The sequence below is a fragment of the Phacochoerus africanus genome, chromosome 11 (genome assembly GCF_016906955.1).
Source record: "Phacochoerus africanus isolate WHEZ1 chromosome 11, ROS_Pafr_v1, whole genome shotgun sequence".
Classification (NCBI taxonomy): domain Eukaryota; kingdom Metazoa; phylum Chordata; class Mammalia; order Artiodactyla; family Suidae; genus Phacochoerus; species Phacochoerus africanus.
Window position 1 is genome coordinate 124,489,463 of NC_062554.1, and position 20,466 is coordinate 124,509,928.

The 20,466-nt window shown below is 43.5% G+C and overlaps 1 protein-coding gene across 1 annotated transcript in view; it reads right to left on the reverse strand.

Moving 5' to 3' along the window:
- COLGALT2 (collagen beta(1-O)galactosyltransferase 2) overlaps positions 1–20,466 on the reverse strand; it is a 136,086-nt gene that overhangs the window by 20,880 nt on the left and 94,740 nt on the right. Inside the window, exons 7-8 of the mRNA XM_047753094.1 lie at positions 12,053–12,129; positions 7,122–7,228 (exon numbers count right to left, since the gene is read on the reverse strand). Of these exons, the coding sequence (XP_047609050.1) occupies positions 7,122–7,228; positions 12,053–12,129 (184 nt within the window). The remainder of the gene's footprint in view (positions 1–7,121; positions 7,229–12,052; positions 12,130–20,466) is intronic.

Consider the following 20,466-nt stretch of genomic DNA (forward strand, 5'->3'; position numbering starts at 1 on the left):
CCTACCTTAGCAGTAATCATATTATATATGAATGAATTAAACTCTATAATCAAAGGCAGAGCTTATTAGAATGAGTTTTTAGAAACGTGATCCAACTAAGGTGATGCCTATGAGAGACAGACTTTGGATTCAGACACAAATAGGTCTAAAGCAAAAACACAGAGAATGACAGACAACATAAACAACAACCACAGGAGAGCTGGAGGAGCTATACGGCTATAATATCCGACAAAAAATTTAGACAAGATTACTAGAGACAAAGGAGAATATTTTGTAACTCTAAGAATCAATCCATCACAGAATTATAAATATGTATGCACCTTACAATAGACCAAAAACATGAAACAAACTGACATAACTATAAGGAGAAATATAAAATCGAAAATAGTGGGAGACTTCAATACCACACTTTCAGTGATGGTAGACTAACTAGGCAGCAATTAGACTTGAACAATGCTACAAACTAACTAGGTCTAACAGATATCTATAGAACACTCTAACCAACACAAGCAAAATACACACTTTTCAAATGTCCATGCAACATTCTCTTAAGAATGACCATATGTTAGAAGTACTGTACAGACCATAAATAAAGCCTCAATATACTTAAAAGGATTAAAGTCATACAAGGAATGTTCTTCAACCACAATGAGATTAAAAAATCAATAGGAAACTTGGAAAATTCACAAGGATGTGAAGTTAAACAACATACTCCTACATAGCTAGTGAGTCAAAGAAGACACCACAAAGGAAATGATAAAATATTTTGAGACAAATGAAAACAAAAATGCAGCTTACCCAGGCTTATAGGATGCACCTAATGCAGTACTTAGAGGGCAAGTTACAGCTCCAAATGCTTATGTTACAAAAAGAATCTCAAATAATCTGTTTTTCCATTTTAAGAAGCTAGGAAAAGCAAACAAAACCCAAAACAAACAGAAAGAAGAAAATAGAGACTATAGTGGAAGTGAAATATAGAATAGAGAAAAAACAAAACCAAAAATTGGTTCCTCAAAAATAAAAGTACTAATCCTTCAGCCAAATGAAAAAATGTAGGCTCAAATTATCAACAAGAGGAATGAATGGGAGGCAATCTCTATTGGCCTTATGGAAGTAAAGGGGATAAGAAAATACCATGACCAATAAAACACTAACAAATTAGCTGACCCAGATAAAAGAGACATTACTAGAAAGATACAAACTGACTCAAGAAATAGGCATTCTGAATACACCTGTAACAAGTAAAGAGGCTGAATTAGAAAAAAAAAAAAATTCCCACAACATGGTCCAGGATAAGAGAGCTTCATTAAAGAATTCGGCCAAACATTGCAAGAATCAAACACCACTCTTTCATAAACTCTTTTACAAAAAATAGAAAAGGGAACATTTCCCAATTCATTCTATGAAGTATTTCTCTGATAACAAAACCAGAAAAAGACATAAGAAAACTACAGACCAATATCCCTTATTAGTATAGGTATAAAATTTCTTAAGAAAATACTAGCAAATAGAATCCAGCAACACATAAAAGCAACCTACACGATGACCAAATGGGATCTACCCCAGGATTGTAAGGATCATTTAACATGTGGAAAAAAAAAAAATCAGCATTACATCATTACTAACAGACAAAATTGAAATGATCACCTCAAAAGACAACAAAACCCAACTGTATATGGACTAAATGTGTATGTTTCTCCCAAGTTTACATTTTGATGGTATTAGGAGATGGGGCCTCAGGTCATGAGGGTAGAACCCTCGTAATTGAGATGAGCGCCCTCACAAGAAGAGACACGAGAGTTTGCTTCTTCTCTGTCTTTGGGCACCACAAGAAAACAGTCACCTATAAACTGGCAATAGATCTCTCACCATAATCCAGCCATGCTGGCACCCTTTCCTGACACTTCCCAGCCTCTGGAACTGTGAGAAATACATGTTTGTTGTCTAAGCCACCCAGGAATGGTCATTTGTTGCAGCAGCCCAGAGACACCAATGAGCCTGTCACAATTAAGACACTCATTCAGTCAAGGCCACCCGTGAAGTCACCACAGCTCATGATCATAACGTGAAAGACTGCCTCCCTCTACCATCAGGAACAAGACAGGATGTCCAGTTCTCCTACTTCCATCCAGCATTGCACTTGAGGATCTAGCCAGGCTAATTTAACTAGATAAACAAAATAAGTGATATTCGGGTTGGAAAGAGGAAGTAATACTATCCACATTTGCAGATGACAGTCTTACATATGGAAAATCCAAAGGAAGACCCACACTCTCGGGCTGCACCTCAAAGGCCTGCAAGCCTGGCAATTGCCCAGCCTCAAGAATGAAGGAAGAACCCAGAGAGTGACAGCAACATCAACAGTTTATTAGGCACAGGATCTTACACATCCACAACAAAAGGTCCTGGAGCAACACGCCCCTCTGTATGGCAGAAGGCGAGCAGGACATAGCAGCAATCTTTACTACTCAGGGAGACAGGGAGGCTACCATTTAAAGGGGGAATTGACTAGGGTTGGCTCATCAGTTACCAGGGAGACCAGCAGCTGTGGCAGGGGGTAAGCACCTAGGCAGCTACTGATTAAGCCCTATAATTAAGAGGACAGGAAGGTCAAGTGAGTGAAGCAGGGATTGGTTGAGCGAGGGATATACAGAGAGCAAGAGAACAGCCATCTTGAACGGCCTGACCACACAGCCTATCCCTAGATACCATGCCCGGCCCTTACAGTCTTGGTCTGCCCCTCTTCAGAGGTACCCCTGGGGTCCAGTATGTAGACGCACTGCAACCAAGTACCACAGAGAACAGCATCGAAAGAGCTCAAGAGCATGGGAGAGTAAGCCAGGTGCCGGGCCTGAGGGACAGGAAGAAGATGAGTCTTCAATCAGCCCCCCATGGTCACATTAACCAGGTCTGTTTTCCATGACAGCTCACGGCAGACTCAGCCATCAGACTCGTTTTGAAGCGAGGCCTCCGTGGTCGCCCAGTCCTCGAACAAATACCCTTCACTCAGGCAAGACGGGGCACATGAGATGTTTGAACAAGCCCAGTACAGAGGAGATTGTGACCATTAAGCAAAATACAAGCAGTAACAGTGTCCTGAGATGACACCCCAGCCTGTGGTTTTTGTCCTGGCCTGCAGCACCAGACAGTCTGACAACCCTCAGTCCCCACAGCCCAGCTGGTTCTGAACACCAGGGCGGCAGTGTAACAGAGCACAAGGCTAATATAAAGGCACCTTTCTCCAGTAGTGGGCCCTGATTAATTACCTGAGTCATCTCAGGTGGGGCCAAGGAGAAAACAGGTGAAATCTGGACGACCCCTTCTACTCCTAAACCCAAACCACTGGGGAGTTACCTGCCAGTCCTAGGGCCATTTTATAACGTGTTTCCCTGGGGGTAGATCCTGTGCCAAGGGCATAAATTATTGTCCTGACCAATAATTGGCCATGGTCCTTCCATGGTCAACAGCTGAACTTGGATGGTGTTCCTAGTCGCCTCTGGGTTAACATGGCACAGGCACTGGGAAGTTCAATTACAGTTTGTAGGGCCTGAGGTAGCTTCCTGGTCTGTGCATTGAGAGCCAGTTCCCCACCTCAGTTGTTGCTTAAGTATTCATCCTTTCCATCGGCCCAGCAACAGGGGGGTGGTAGGGCAGGTGGAAATGCCAGTGTATGTCACTTTTACTGGCCCCTTCCTGAACTTCATTGCTGGTAAAGTGGTTCCTTGGTCACTATTAATGTCCATGGCCTTACGTCATGAACAGCTGTTTTAGACTCTGAATAGTGATTTTTTTTTTTTTTGCATGACTCCACAACTCTCAAAGGCCTTTTATAATGTCTTCCACCTGTTGTAATGCATTGTAGACTGAACACAGCTGTCGTTCCATCACACCACACTGCTGCTTCTGCCCCCTTCTATAGCTGGGACCCGAAGCCCAAGGGTACTCTGATTACTTTTCATTGTCACAGGTCCCAACCAAACACTTCTGGGTAACTGGCCACTTCCAATTCATAAGCCTGTCCCTGAATTAATATCCCTAAAGCCTGTGTTTAAATGCTTAGGGCTGGTGGGTCAGGAGTATGCTTTCCTTTCCCAACTAGATAACACTCAAGTATCTGACAGATAGTCCAAGTCCCTGAATTCTGTCTGTATTCACCAGCCATCCCTGTGGAGTCAATTGAGCCATGAGCATGGGGCTGATGCTTTCCAGTGGAAAGAGGCTCTGAGGTTAACAGGGTGTTGTCAATAGAATGGTGGTCAGTTGCCTCTACCCTGGGAGAGGGAGCTGCTCTTCATCTGTGCCCTGGGGGACAGGGGCCTCTGTGACCTTGTCCCAACCTTCTTCCTCTTCAGTGCTCTCAGTAGGATGCCACACCCTGGGCTCCCAATTTGGATGGCCCAGGACCAACTGGGCTCTCTTAACATTCCCCATTCATCCAGGACAGCAGCCACAGAGCCCCACATGCTAGTGGGCGCCCCCCTCGGGACTACCCCCCCCCCCGCAACTTTTCATTCCCTGTCCTTATTTCCTAGTATCTCAGTGCTCACAGGAGTTTCCTCAGCCTCCTGGCTAGTTCAGCAACTGTGGGGCAGCACCCCGCAGGCCTGAAAGCCTTGTAATTACCCAGCCTTGGGACTGAAGAAAGAGCCCAGAGACAGAGAGAGACAGCAACAGAGACATTGATAGTTTATTGGACAGGGGCATCTTACAAGTCTGAAGCTGAAAGTCCTGGAGCATCACCTCTCTGAATACGGCAGACAGCAGGCAAGACACTGCAGCAACCTCCACTGCTGGGAGGGTGGGGGGCGGGGGAAGGAAGCTACTATTTATAGGGGGAATTAACATCATTTGGCTCATCAGTTACCAGGGAAACCAGTGTCTGGGGCAGGGGGCAAGCATGTAGGCAGTTACTGATTAAGCCCTATAATTAAGAGGATTGGATAGTCATGAGAGTGAGGCAGGGACTGGTCAAGCAGAGACTATACAGAGAGCAAGAGAACAGCCATCTCGAATGGCCTGACCATACCCCACCCCCCAACACACACAGAGAGACACAAATACACTGCTAGAACTCATAAGCAAGAATTCAGCAAGGTTGTATGATACAAGATCAATACACAAAAATTAACTGTATTTCTATGAACTTGGCACTATGCAAACTAAAAATTAAAGAAACAATTCCACTTACCATAGCATCAAAAAGAGTAAAATACTTAAGAATAAGATTAGCACAATTAAGACTTGCGCACTGAAAACTACAAAACATCTTTCAATGAATTAAAAAGGATATAAATAAATGGAAAGATATCCCATGATCATCAATCAGAAAACTTCATGTTCTGAAGATAGAAATACTCTCCTCAACTGATCTACAGATACAATGCAATTCCTATCAAGATTCCAACTGTCCTTTTCTTTACGGGAAAGGACGAGCCCATGCTAAAATTCATGTGGAAACCCAAGAGACCTAGAAAGCCTAAACAATTTTGAAAAAGAATAACAAAGTTAAATCACACTTCTTTACATAAAAAGCTATTGTGATGCATTAGGATTGGTATATGCATTGATGGAACAGAATTGAGAATCTAGCAATAAACCCTTACATTCATGGTTAATTTATTTTTGACAAGGTTGTCAGGATAGTCCAATAAAAGAAAGAATAACTAGATAACCATGTGCAAAAGAGTGAAGGTGGACTCTTATCTCACACCTTATGAAAAATTAACTCAAAATGTATCAAAGATCTAATGTGTAAGATATATATAATAAAAAGATATGTGATATATACATATATATGATAAAACTTTTAAAAGAAAACATAGAACTAAGTCTTTGTGGCTTTGAATCTAGCAATGGATTCTTACATAAGACATCAAAAGCACAAGCAACAACAAAAATATAAACTGGACTTCATCAAATTAAAAACTTTTGTGTTTCAAAGGACACCATCATGAAAGTGAAAAGATGATTCCCAGAATGGGAGAAAATATTTGCAAATTATATTTCTCACAAAAGACTTGTATCTAGACTATATAAAGAACTTACAACTCAACCAGTTTTCATTGGTTCATGTGGCCTATGAAGGGGATTGGGGCTATTGGGGGTATTTGAAGCAGTGGTTCCCAAACTCTAGTGTATCCAAGAATAGAGTTTGCCAGACATATCATATAAAACACTGAATGTCCAGTCAAATTTATATTTCAGATAAACAATAATTTTTTAGTACATACAAGTAAGCCCCATGCAATGTTTGAGGCAAATTTAACCGGATGTCCTGTATTGCATGCGGCAATTTTACCCAAAAATCACCTTGAGATTTCTTACATGCAGATTCTCAGCCCAAGGTGCCCTCATTACCAGGCCCTGAGGACTCTGATATGGGTGTCCAGGCCACATTTTAAAAAACACTGATGAGATTCTCTAAATGAGTCATAAAAACTTCCATAACAGCTTCCAGACTCCTTAAAGCTATTCATATTCCAAACTAACATATAACATGGAACTGCAGGTTTTGCAAATATCGATGCTATGAAATAAGAATATCAAATGAAAAGGGTAAATCAAAGCAAAGCAAAATAAAACAATAGCAGCAGCAGTGACGGCAATAGCAAAAACCCATGAAAGACTCCAACCAGGTACCTTAAGTGATTTTCCTGCTGTATTCCTGGGAAAAAGTGCTCAGCCCAGGCAGACTGGGGCAAGCACCTTGTGCAAGAGGACACACAGACCGTTATCCACTTTTTCCATTATTTCCTTCAGGTCACCCAAGGTTAGTCACTTTGCTCTAAATCAGGCTCTGAATGCAGCTCTGAACACATTCCTTCCAACACACTACAGGGCTGGAAACCACCACAACCATTGCAGGAACCCCCAGAGACCATGAAACACTACATCCAGTACGAGCCTTCAGTGTAATAAAGACCAGAGAGTGCTGGACGGTGAGTAGATTTCTGCTCTAGTTGGTGAAATTCACATACATCAGCTACTTTAAGTCATAAAGGTTTCCCAAAGTAGGCTGACTGTAAAAGTATGTCCTTCCACCAGGACTAAACCCCTGTCTGAGAAGGTGCAACCCCCCCTCCATCACATCTGCAAGGCCTCGAGGAAAAAACCCAACTCACTTTCCATCCACAGCCTCGACAATCTTGACCGCAATCTCCTGCTCGTAGAGTGTGCGTAACATCCGGTCCCGCCTGTCCTTTCTACGCTTGAGGTTAATCATGAAAATCTAATGCAAGAAGAAAAAGGGAAAAGAAACACAGGTTATTCAAGTCTTATTTTAGGCTGTTTGAAAAATGAAGTAAATGGGGAGTTCCCGTTGTGGTTCAGTGGTTAATGAATCTGACTAGGAACCATGAGGTTATGGGTTCTGATCCCTGGCCTCACTCAGTGGGTTGAGGATCCGGCGTTGCTGTGAGCTGTGGTGTAGGTCGCAGACAAGGCTCTGATCCTGCATTGCTGTGGCTCTGGCATAGGCCGGCGGCTACAGCTCCAATTAGACCCCTAGCCTGGGTACCTCCACATGCCGAGGGAGCGGCCCTAGAAATGGCAAAAAGACAAAAAAAAAAAAAAGAAGAAGAAATGGAAAAGATAGGGAAAACTGTGGTGAAGTTTGGTTTATATTTCCTATCGGGTCAAAGAGTTATTCTTCAGGAGGCCAAGGGCGAATTAATCCCAAACATTCAAGGCTAAGGGGTAGGAAGCAGTTTGGCAAGTGGTTAGATTTATCAGCAGAACTAAGTTTACATCCCGTTATTTCCGAAGTGTTTGCCTTGAACCAGTTCCTATGCCTCAGTTTCCCCATCTGTACAACTGAGATAATACTGGTCTTATCACCCTGGTATAAAATATTGGCTATTGTTATCATTTATATCTGCCATAGGAAAATTTAAAGTCCTTCAAAGAATAAGAAAAATCTAGTCTTAACAAGTTCCTTTTATTTCCAAAAGTTCCAAACTGAATTATTAAGATCTTAATTTTAATAATTTCTGTCCCAGAAAACTTCAACTCTCTTAGCATTTTTCTGAAAGAAATAAAGAGAAAGAGTCCTGCCCTTGGGGGCAGCCTTGTGAGGAAAGGCTAATGATTCCCAAATGGACCTGGGGGGAACCTTAGAGAGGGAGCAGGTACTGGCCCATGAAGTCCCCAAAAGGTGCATTCAGACTGTCCCCCAGGAGGGCTGGGTTCACCTGCAGCCCCTCACCTTAACCCTGACATTTCCTATGACTGAACTAAATACACACAACATGAGACTATTACAAGGAGTTACAGAGATAATGAGGCTGGCCTGCCCATCCCGATTGAAGGAGCCACAGAAGTACCCAGAGCCTCATGAATCTTATTACCGGTAACTATGTGTTTTAATAAGGCCCTTTTCACTAAAAAACTTACTATGAACATTAAACTAGTTCTCTAAGAGAGGGAGAGGTCAGCTGCCAGCAAGAAATACTGAGCAGGGTGTTCCTGTGGTGGCGCAGTGGTAACAAACCCAACTAGGATCCACGAGGATGTGGGTTCAATCCCTGGCCTTGCTCAGTGGGTTAAGGATCTGGCATTGCCGTGAGCTGTGGTATAGGTCACAGATGTGGCTCGGATCCCACGTTGCTGTTGCTGTGGCTGTGGTGTAGGCCAGTGGCTATAGCTCCAATTTGACCCCTGGCCTGGGAACTTCCATATGCTGTGGGTGCAGCCCTAAAAAAAATGACTGAGGAGTTCCCATTGTGGCACAGCAGACATGAATCCGACTAGGAACCATGAGGTTGCGGGTTCGATCCCCAGCCTCACTCAGTGGGTTAAGGATCCGGTGTTGCCATGAGCTGTGGTGTAGGTCACAGATGATGCTTGGATCTGGCATTGCTGTGGCTCTGGCATAGACCGGCGGCAACAGCTCCGATTAGACTCCTAGCCTGGGAACTCCCATATGCTGCAGGTGTGCCCCTAAAAAGACAAAAGACAAAAAATAAAAATAAAAAAAAAATAAATGACCAAAAAAAATATTAAGCAGCATGGGAAAGGAGAAACTTCCAGGAGGAATAAGCTGGATGATATTGGCTTCATCCTAAGCACCCATGTAGGTGACTTTGAGGAAGACATTTAATGTTTCAGGGTCCAGTTCCCTTGTTGGTAAAAGAGAGAGTTGAACAATCTCATCTCTCAAGTCCAGTACAGATGAAAACATCTACGGTGTATGGTTTTTGATGACGTTTGCTTTATGTTATGTCAGCAATAAAGAAGAAACTCTCTTATGGCCAGACTGGAGGTCAGACTTAACGGGGCGGCGGGGGGGGGGGGGGGGGGGGGTTTAAGCTGTGGTTCACATGGCCATTCTGAATATAATCATCAAGATCGTATACGTTTTACTGGATCAAAAGCTACACGAATTAAAATTTCAACCCTTCCTTACAACGTCTTCTCACTTCCATCCATTTGTACAGCTCTGGACAAAGAAACGGATCGAGGAGCACAATGTTCTCTTTGAAGAAATCATCCATCTGAATCAGAGTGAAGTGGATTAGTTACATCATGACTTCATTACCTCTGCTGTTGATCTAACTGGGTAATTTTTCTTTTCTATTTTAGAGCCGTACCTATGGCACATGAAGTCCCCAGGCTAGGGGTCGAATCAGAGCTGTAGCTGCCGGCCTGCGCCACAGCCACAGCAACGCCAGATCTGAGCCCTTAGAGCAACACCGGATCCTCACCCCACTGAGGGAGGCCGGGAATTGAACCCATATCCTCATAGTTGGGTTCTTAACCCATCAAACCCCAACAGGAACTCCCTGGGTAATTGTGTTTTAAAGAAACAATTTCTGGGGTGACTCCTATTTGCCTAATTACTTGGGACTTTTTAACTTAATGGGTTGGGTTCTTTAATATTTCATCTTCTTCCTTGTTTGGAATCACACCGTGATGGCCCAAGTTCTATCTCTCGATTTTAAGGACACGGAAAGGAATGAGCATTTCCTCATGTGTGCACACGGAGCTACCTGAGGTCACGCCAGGAGAGCAAACACACAACAAAACAAACAAAACAAAATGAACAGAAATACAACAAAAAGTCCCCTCAGACCCCAGACCTCTAGTCTGGAAAGACTTTAGTAAATAATAATCCTGTCCCGGTAACTGCGAGGAGAAATGCAATAAAAACTGCAGCTATGAAGGAAAAACACAGACAGCTTGCTCATACTTAGTGAATAGTAAACAGAGAAAAAGCCACACAGCCAAATGCAGCTCAGACACCACCACCAAGGTCACGGAGGACTGGTGAGGTTGAAAAGGCCTCTGAAAATCCCTTTTTCCACTATTTTATATTGGTTCCAAACAGAGAGATGACACTCAGGGCTCAGGAGAGTAGAGGCCCATGTCTGCATCCTTCGAAGAGCTGGCCTTTACCAGAGGCCTCTAAGACTGGCCCGGTCCTTATTCCTACATCCTAATGGAAGGCCGGAGCTAGAGGTCCTTTTTGTCCCATTGGGTTTGCTCTGATTTGATCCTCAAGGGAATGTGTTTACACAGAGAAAAGTGAATATATGTAGGCTTTGGGGTTCTTTTATCTGGAGACCCGAGAGCCACCAGGAAGGAGAACTGGAGTAATATGTGGGAGCTGGTTCAGGGCCTGGTCTAGGCCAACCTTTCTGCAGTCTTGATTGTTTTTAAATCTATTTACACTTTAGTCTAATTTCTCTCTACTACGCTTAAAATCATCTCATCTGATTCTGCCCTCGGTGGAAACAGCGTAATGGCTGCTAACTCCTTCCTGCTTAATATTCATGAAATATTCCTTTCCACTCCTAAAGTCTGCCTGAAAGTACATTTTATGGAAGAAATACCAGTTCCCAGTTCCAGCAGCAGTTTAAGATGCTGGACTCATGGGACACGTAGCATACGGGACAGGGGGATACACGAGGCATTTTCTTTCAGTTAACATCCAGAGCACAAGGCTTGGCCTGTAACATCCAGAATCCATGGGAAACTTTTAGCTCAGTTTGTGGATTCCTGAGGAACTGTCCTCGATGCTAGACCACCAACCTTTTGAACACGGATCAGCAGCCACGTGACATGAGGGACCCGAGAAGGATTTCACTGGGCCCCCAACACTAAGAGAGGCATATCTTCTATTCCTGCTTCCCTTCTTTACACAATTGAAACTTAATAAATACGGCCCTCAGAGTGCTATTACAAAGTTCTTGCCTGATAAAAGGATTTTACCTCATTTGTTTTGCGGGAGTGCACTTCATTTTTAAGTTTTTTATTTAAAACATTTTTATTGAAGTATAGTTGTTTCACAATATCATGTTAGTTTCAGTGACACAGCACAGTGACTCTCTCTCTCTCTCTCTCTCTCTCTCTCTCTCTCTCACACACACACACACACACACACACACACACACACACACACGGAATAATTTTACAATAGGTTTCTTTTTTCTCTTTTTCTTTGTCCTCTAAACACTGCCCTCCAGGGAGTTCCCCCTGTGGTGCAGTTGGTGAAGGATCCAGAGGGCTTAACTGCAGGGCTTGGGTCGCTGCTGTGCTGCAGGTTTGATCCCTGGTCCAGGAACTTCCATGTCCCGTGAGTGTGGTCCAAAAATAAATACATAAACCCTGCCTTCCAGTCTTTTCCCATGAAAAAACAGCAGAGAGGAAATAAAGCACAATGCATTCCAGAATGGTCTCCATCTATTCAGAATAAAAGTAAAATCCTCCAATACCTAAAACATCTATCGTCTTTATTCTACCCTTGAATCTTGACAAAATATGGCATCTACTCCGAGAAAATTTCAAATCCACTTTCATGACTAACCAGTAATGTCTTTTCGACGCAATGACTAATGCCTTTTTATGATGATGCTCCTTTTTGAAGATAAATACACTGAGGCACAACAAAAACAGAAAACCCTTTCCAAGACCTCAGTGTCTTTTCGGCAGCCAAGTCCACCTGGCTGTCTCTCAGACATGGGCTCAGGCTTGTGTTCCAAGACATAGAAGCATGACATATGCATGTGCACAGGGGCACGTGACACACACACACACACACAGACACCTTTCCTACCTCATCAAATCCCATCTTGTCTGGATATTTAGGGACAACTGAGACAAACTGAGATGGTTCCATTGGAGGATGGTCGACTGGAAGACACAAGAAACATGAAGGGTGCTTTGTTAGTGAGAGGCTCAGGAAACAGCATTCCACCCGCAGGCCTGACCTCTCGGAACACAACCTGAATGTCCGAAACGTCCAGAACGAGGATAAGTGCTCTGCATTCTTCCAGGACCAAGTGGCTACACAAGGACCCTGATGGTCACAGTACTGGTTTGGAGAGCACTTGTTTATATACAGATGGCAGTATTTGCTCCATTTCACTTAAGACCGCTTTTAAAAGTATTTCGGGGGTACTTTAAGGTAATGATTACGGGTAAGGGCCCTGGAATCAGATGAGCTGGGTCCAGACTTTGGACTGTGAGGGTCTGGAACAATTAGGTGACCTCTCTAAGCCCATTTCTTTGTGTGTAAAATTGGGATAATAAAAGTGTATCTCTTAGCATGTTATAAAATTTAAATAAGACCGACCTGCAAAGCACCAGCCATAGTAAATTAACACAGTAAATACTCAATAACTCCCAGCTATTACTGACAGTGACGCCTGAGGAAAGAGCTCAGAAAGAGTCCAGACTTTTTTCTGAAGAATGCTCTTTCCTATACATTTAAAATTGTAAAACTCTGGGACTATTTTTCTTAGCCATCCATGAAGGTTTAGCTACCAATATTCAAAAGGTTGTTTATTTTAAAAACAAACTCACCTCTGAGGGCCAGCCCACATCCCAGAACTTGGTACAGGGCTAACGAGGAAGTTTCCAGATGGGAGGGAGGTCCCATCTCAAGTAATAAAAGTTTTATTTATTTATTACTCCAAAAAAGTTTTCTTGGCCAACTATATGTTTAAAAGATTGAAGGCAATGTTGACTACAAAACCTGAGAAGGTCGTGACGATGTTTGGCAATGCAAAAATTCAAAGCACTCATTTGCTTTTCCTTAAAAACATAACAAAGGGAATTTCACATAAGAGCCGGTAACCAGGTGGTTTGAAGAGCCATCGTTGACGGCCATTGCTCCTGTTCACCAGTATCCATTCCTCTCCATTTTGCACATTTGCAGGGTTTTTCCCCCACCTTGATGTTAGTCAGGGCTATGCCATTCAACTCTCCAAGCCCTCCTCCTACCCCTGCCCTGGTCCCACCCAGATTATCTTAGTAGCATGTGTTAAAATGGAGAAACCAAAAATTTGACACAGCCTAGAATGATGGGCCAACACACGGAGGGCACCTGCCCGGGAAAGACGCCAGGACCCCTGCAGACTTTGCATGACAAGGAGTGAGCCATTGTTATCCGAAGCCAGCGAGATTTTGGCATTGTTCGATTTCCCAGGATAACTTCGTCTGTCCTGATTGAGATGCTGTCCAAAGGGTATGATGGGTTTAACGTACCCTTCACTGGGACATTAAAGAGAAACCATGACATCCAGTTTCACTTATGATCAAATGATGTGAAACTGAGCAGGTAGTGAAACAGGCTTCCTAAGCCAGACACGAGAGGTGATCTTATTTCAACCCTGACCCTCACTGACCCATTTCTATGAGAACACGGTGCATGTGTTTCTGTTTCCATTAGCAGCCCAGGATATTTTGGTCCTCCCTGCCCCACCCTCCTCCATTAATTTCTTTTAAAATCAACAAATGATTGTGGGGCCACCATGTACAGGCTTAGGATTTTACAAGAGAAAAAAAAAAAAAACACAAAAAAACAAGCTCTTTCCTGTTTGTGTTGTTTGAGGAGGTGTCTAGCTCTCCCCCTGTCGGGCCTTAGAGTTGGGAGGGGGGATATATTTTGGGTTCCCCTTTCCACCCCGTGGGTCTCTGGCACTCACATGGCGTGTCTGGCTCTACCGTTTCAGCCAAAGAGACTGCTTTTAGCCACTTTGCTAAACACGGGCAGTCCCTGGGTTCACGGGACAAGTACTCCCCACAAAGCCACAAGTGACTGGCTCCTGAAAACCACCACTGAGCAGAAATATGAGACACAGGCCTGGGCTTTGTCCCGAAGGTAGAGTTAAGCCACAGGGGAAAGCAGGAGATGATATTCATTAGACCTGAGATGCTCTCCTTGCGGGGAGAAGAGAAGTGTCTTTGCGGACATGATACTTGAAGATCAGGTATGTCTCAGCTTCTGTTTGGGGTCATTTCTGATGGCAGCATGTGTAATTAATCCAGTCCCTCATCAAATCCCTCCCAAAACATGTCCCTCGCTGTACCACCAATGTGGATGTGCTTCACTAGTCCCTGGATCATTCCAGGGTCTGGGAATGATAATAGCAGCGACAGGTGTAGAGATCTTATTACTCACTGCACTCTGGGCTGTCCTCTTAGCATCTATAATCACACTTATTTCATCTTCACCCCAGATACCACAGGATAGGTCCGGGTATCCCTAGTTTTTACAGATGAGAAAACAAAGGCTTAAAAACATGCCCAAGCCTTTAAACAAAGGCTTAAAGAACACGCCTTTGGTCAAGGTCACAGCGCTGATTGAGTTGGTACTGGAACCAACTCCTGCACCTGAACCCTTAACCCAATGCCACCCTGCCCCCAGAGCCAGACCTTGGTAGACAGTGGCATCAAGGTAGCCTTGAGCAGCTGGGCTGGATTCACAAGAGCTCAGTTAGGGAAGTCCTTGTCCCTGAGTGATCACGATTTGTGGCTCTTTCCATAGTCTGCACCGGATCATATCATCCAATGTACAATGTACCAGCCCAGTCAGACTCAGAAAAGTATGTGAGAGGTTGTGTTTGGACAGAATCCTAATAGTTCTCTATAGTTTTTTCCTGGACTTCTTCCATTGCTGCAGCCACCACCCTAGCTCAGGTCCTCAAGCTCACGCCTGGGCTGTTTTAATATTTTTCAAACACTCATACTTGCATGCTCTGAGTCTTGCCTCATTATAACGCATTATGCACATTGTTGCCAAAATAATCTTCTTGCTCAAGCACAGTTCTCTTCCTGACCCCAGGAGTCGCATTTGGCACTTAAATGCTTTACAATTTGTTAAGTGATTTCATAGTCACCATGTCATTTTATCTTCATTATGGTTTTGGGGGGAGTTACTGTTTGTTTTTAAAGATATAGAAATTGAGACCACCCAGATGTAGTCTTCCCCAAGGTCAAATAGTGAGTGACTGGCAGAGCTGGAACTCAGGTTTAGACCTTTTGACTTCAGATCCAATATTCCTATTAACCTTTACATGGCATTCTGTTGCCTCAAAATGTCATTATGGAGAACAGGCACCTAAGATTTCCCACCTGCCTTGCACTGATCTGCACGACCATCTCCTCAGCCCTCGAAACCCATTTACGACTATTGCTTTTACAAGATCTGCCCTCCTGTCATGCATCCCCGCATTTTCTGTACAGCTGCTAATGTACTAATTAAGTAAGAACATGAAGAGCAATGGGCACAGTGCTTTTCGAAGTGTTAGCCATCATTGCTGCTATCCCCCATCTCCATGCAACCCAAACTCTTCTACGCTGATCTCTAGAAACTCCAGTCTGAAGTTCATAGACTCCCTGGCATTTTCAGTCTCTTCGCTTTTTCTGAATGTCTCTTGGTCTTTTTGTTTTGACCAAAACTTGGGCTTTCCTTTGAAGATGCCTCCCTTTCAGCTGCTGGGGTGGAAGCTGATTTTTCCCATTTCCTCTGGCTCACTCCAAACTGTTTCTCTTTCACCCTTCAAAAACTCCAGCTTCTTGGAAGCATATTTTAGCCCTCTGTCCCTCTGAATCATGCTCCCTCAGCCACTGATGCCTCTGACCTCTGGATCATGGTCTCACTTGTCCCACCATCATTCTTAAGAGGCCTCAGCATCCACATGGTGATCCATCCAACAGCCAACAATCTAGTGCCAACATTCTTTCAGTGACCCATGACCATGTCTGCATCCATCACACCCTTCTTGTCCTCACTCCCATCAGTAACCAACCCAGATTTCATGCTCTAGGACTCTAACCATCTCTTGTAAAGACCCTTGATTCCCTCCCATTGATCTTGCTTGGTGTAACCCCAATCCTGGTTAAACTCGATTGTCTACTTAGCACCAAGAAGAACACTGAGAGAAATTCGCTTCCAAATGACAATCACAGATGTCAAACTGGCACTTAATACTGCCACATGATGTAACCGGAAATTTACTCTCCCATTCTGAGAGATGTGTCTTACACCTTGTCCTCACACCTGAAATCTTTGACATCTCTCTTCAGCTGATGACTGGACTACATATGTCATAGAGAAATGTTTAAAGTCAAATTAGACCTGCCTTTTCCTTGCACCTCAAGTCTACAAACCTAGCTGCATCTGTACCTACACATTTTGCCTTCCCATCTGCTACAGCATCCCTCTTCCATCTAGAACTTATTTTCTCAAGGACTTTAGCCTTGAGGTGGTCTTTTCTACAGGATGAATTTTCCTTATATATTGGATTTTTCATATTATCATACAAACATTCTAAAAATCCTATCTTTAAAAAAATAAATGGGAGTTCCTGTCATGGCTCCATGGAATAGAATCTGACTTGCACCCATGAGGATGCAGATTTGATCCCTGGCCTCACTCAATGGGTTAAGGATTCAACATTGCCATGAGCTGTGCTGTAGGTTGCAGACACGGCTTGGATCTGGTGTTGCTGTGGCTGTGGTGTAGGCCAGCAGCTACAGCTCCCATCTGACCCCTATCCTCGGAACCTCCATATGCCGCAGGTGCAGCCCTAAAAAGACACAAGAAAAGAAAAGAAAAGAAAACAATCTCTCCCTTGATCTCTCTCTCTCTTACAGCCATGAACCTATTTCTCTATTTCCTGTGCCAACAAGATTCCACTTGCTCATCGCCGCATGGCTCTCTCTTCAGCCCACTCAATGGCTTTGTCCCCATCATTGCACTGACGTGGTTCTTATCAAGGTCGTCACAGATCTCTATCTTGAGAGAACCAAGGATCAGTTCCCTTTTCTCATTTTACTGGACTTCTCAACAGCATCTGGCTCCTTCTTGAAACACGTCTCAATTTTTCCTTCCAGCTTTCTGGTTGTTTTTCTCCCCAGGGATCTGTCCTCCACCCTCTCCTCTTCTTTTTCTATGTTCTCCTACTAAACAAGGTCACACCGTCCTATGGCTTCAAGTATCCTTTTAATGCTGATGACTCTCAAATGTCTTTCCAATTGGAGTCTCTTCCCTGAACTCCAGATCCGTATACCCAAATACCTCCTAACTCCTCCATTCAGAGGTCTAATAAAAACCTTACGCTTACAAGACCAAAGCTTCCCTCCCCAAATCTTTCCCCATAAAGCCTTTCCCATTTCATTAAATGGTTTACTAGGCCAAAATCCGGGAGTCATCCTTGATTCCTTTCTTTCCTTCATGGGCTGTATACAGGTCTGTCTAAGTCCTGTTGGCTCTATCCCCCAAATAAATGCCTAATCCACATGCTTCTGTCACCTCCCTGCTACAGTTTGCGTTCCAGCCACCATCATCTCCACCAAGAAAGATGTACTGGGCCCCCTACACTCTAGTATCCACACCACAGCCTGGGTGATTTAGCTAAATGCATAAATGGCATCATGCCACTCTCCCTTCCCCACCCACCCAGAGTCCCATTACTCTCAGAATAAAATCCAAATCCCTTACTGTGGCCACAAGATTCTGCATGATCTGGATACTTCTTCTGTCATGACTCCGTCTCCTTCTCAACTTCTCACTCTGAAATTCCAAACACACTGGCTTTTTGTTTCTGGAGTACCCCCAGGCTCTTTCCTCATAGCCTTTGCATGTGCAAAGGTTCTTTATGCTCAAAACACTTCCCCCAAATATTCATGTGGCTGCTTCCTTGATATAGTGTATATTTCTATGTGTTGGAGTATAAATTCCTTGACAGCAGAACTTCTGCTGTTTCAGTTCACGGCTATATCTGCAGCATCTGATCTGGAACATAGTATGTGTTTAATAAATCCTAATAGCCTGACTGTCTCTTCTAAAGCCTTCCTTGCATCCTTACTAGGATGTTAGGCTAGGCATTATGCTTTAGCTGGGTGTTCAAAGATGACAACAATTAAACTACCCCAGCCCTCAAACTTTATTGCCTTCTACTGTTTAAAGCCAGCTCTCATCCAGAGTGAGAATGCTTTTCAAACAGTATCTTTGCTCAGTTTGCTTCCCTGTTTATAGTGCTCTCATCATATTACTTGCCTTGTTTAAACACCACACTTCTCGCCAAGCCCAGGCTTTCCTAGATCATATCAGCCCACAGCAGTCTCTCCTTCCTCCAAATTCCTGTTGCCCTTATATCTTCTTTCACAAAGCACTAGGTGGCATCAGTGGGGTCTTTTTTTAAATGTCTTTCCTGTCTCCCCAGTTAAATAAAAATACTGAAAGCAGAGAATTGGTTGTAAAATATTTTGAATCACTCATTCCCTCACAGAGTGACATATGTATTATAGGTAGGCAGTCAATGTTTGTACATGAATATTATGCCTCTTCTAATGCTTTAATTGTTTATAGTCAATTAGCAGCCATTTATTAACTTCCCATTAGGTTCCAAACACTGTGCAAAGTACTTTTTTTTTTGCTTTTTAGGGCCGCACCTGTGGCATATGGAAATTCCCAAGCTAGAGGTTGAACCAGAGCCACAGCTGCCGGCCTACACCACAGCCACAGGAACACAGGATCCGAGCTGCATCTGTAACCTAGGCCACAGCTCACGGCAATGCCAGATCCTTAACCCACCAAGCAGGGCCAGGGATCGAACCTGCATCCTCATGAATACTAGTCAGGTTCATTACTACTGAGCCACCACAGGAACTCCCACTGTGCAAAGTGCTTTTAACATCCTGTTCATCTTTCCTGAGGACAATTGACAAATATGGTTTCATCATCACCAGCCTTTCATTAATCCTACCTAGGCCTTCTGTCTATGATTCTGCATTGTTACCCTCCAAGGTTTATTTTCCAATTATTTTATCATGCAAATTATGTTCTATCTTTTAACATACAGAATCTGAAATTTTAACAAAATTATAACGAGAGAAGATAAACATAAGAATGAAATAAAATGCCAAATACAAAATGCCTTGCACGAGAGCTGGTATGTCCAGGGGATCAATAATGACAGCTACAACTTACAGGTTCTTCCCAAATGCACTCTATCTGCTTAGCATAGTGCTGTGCATATTTCTAACCATTAAAATCAGTATTGACAGAGTGTATCCTTCTGTGTACAGAGAACTTTCTATGCTCCCATTTCCAAGGGGGGAAAGGAAGGCAAGGCTCTGGTCTGCCTCTCTGATCTGACATCTACTTGGAGTCAAGACTGACAGCCATGGACGGGGGATGAGAAGGGCAAGCATGTTACCAAGCTATTGAACGGAGGCCTGATTACCAGCAACGCCTCACTGTTCCAGGGAGTTGATGTACATTGTTTTATTTGTTCCTCGCAACACAGCAAAGTCAGGGATGATCCTCACTCCACAGGCAAAGAGACTAAAGCTCTGAGAGGCTGAGTCTTTCTTTATACATGACAGAGCCTGGGTTCAAGTCCATTATTCCGGCTTCATGTTCAGTGTTCTTTGTATTATAGTCTTTATTCATTTGCTCCTTCTTTCATTCACTAAACTGGTCACACATTCAGCAAATATTTGTTCATTAGCAATTACATGTCGTGCACTCTGTGAGGTGTTTGGGTGAGAAAGCAGTAAGATACTGCCTTGGCATCTAGGGTCTGGAACACAGAGAAGAGGCAGAGATGGTATATATCAAGAAACTCACAAAAGAAATTCCTAAGGGCTGGTTCTAGAAGTACTATCCCAGTGAATGAGCTGCCTACTAAGGCTTCATTCCCCCCCATGAATACTGTCTCATCCCCATTATCTCCATTGTTCCCTGTATGCTTAGAGAACGGTAATGACCTCTTGTTTCTTTTTTCCAACTCAGGGACATTGACACCAGGAAAGACCAAATGGCGTGCAAACTATTCTTTGCCTCAGCAGCCAAGGTGGTACTGTCAGGAGTGCTTTGCTCTCCATCCCAGCTATAGTCTACGGATGTTCAATGATACCGACACGTCACTGATATGTTGGGCTGACTGGTGTTTTGCAAACAGAATCCTGTGCAAAGATGGTAGAAGAGCTTGCTACTTAAAAGAATCTTCTGATGAATCTTTGTACTTATTATTGTCTTCCTTACCTTCTGGTCCCAAATGGTTCTTAAAAGAAAAATCTCTGCTTTCTCTCTCTGTCTTTGCTTTTTAATGACCTCTCCAACACTTTGAATTCTCAGCCAGCCTTTTCTGAAACGATTCCTGTTATGGAAACAAGGTGAAAAAACCTGCTGGACTCTTTTCTGGTCCTTATCTTACTTCAACTTCCTTCCACCTC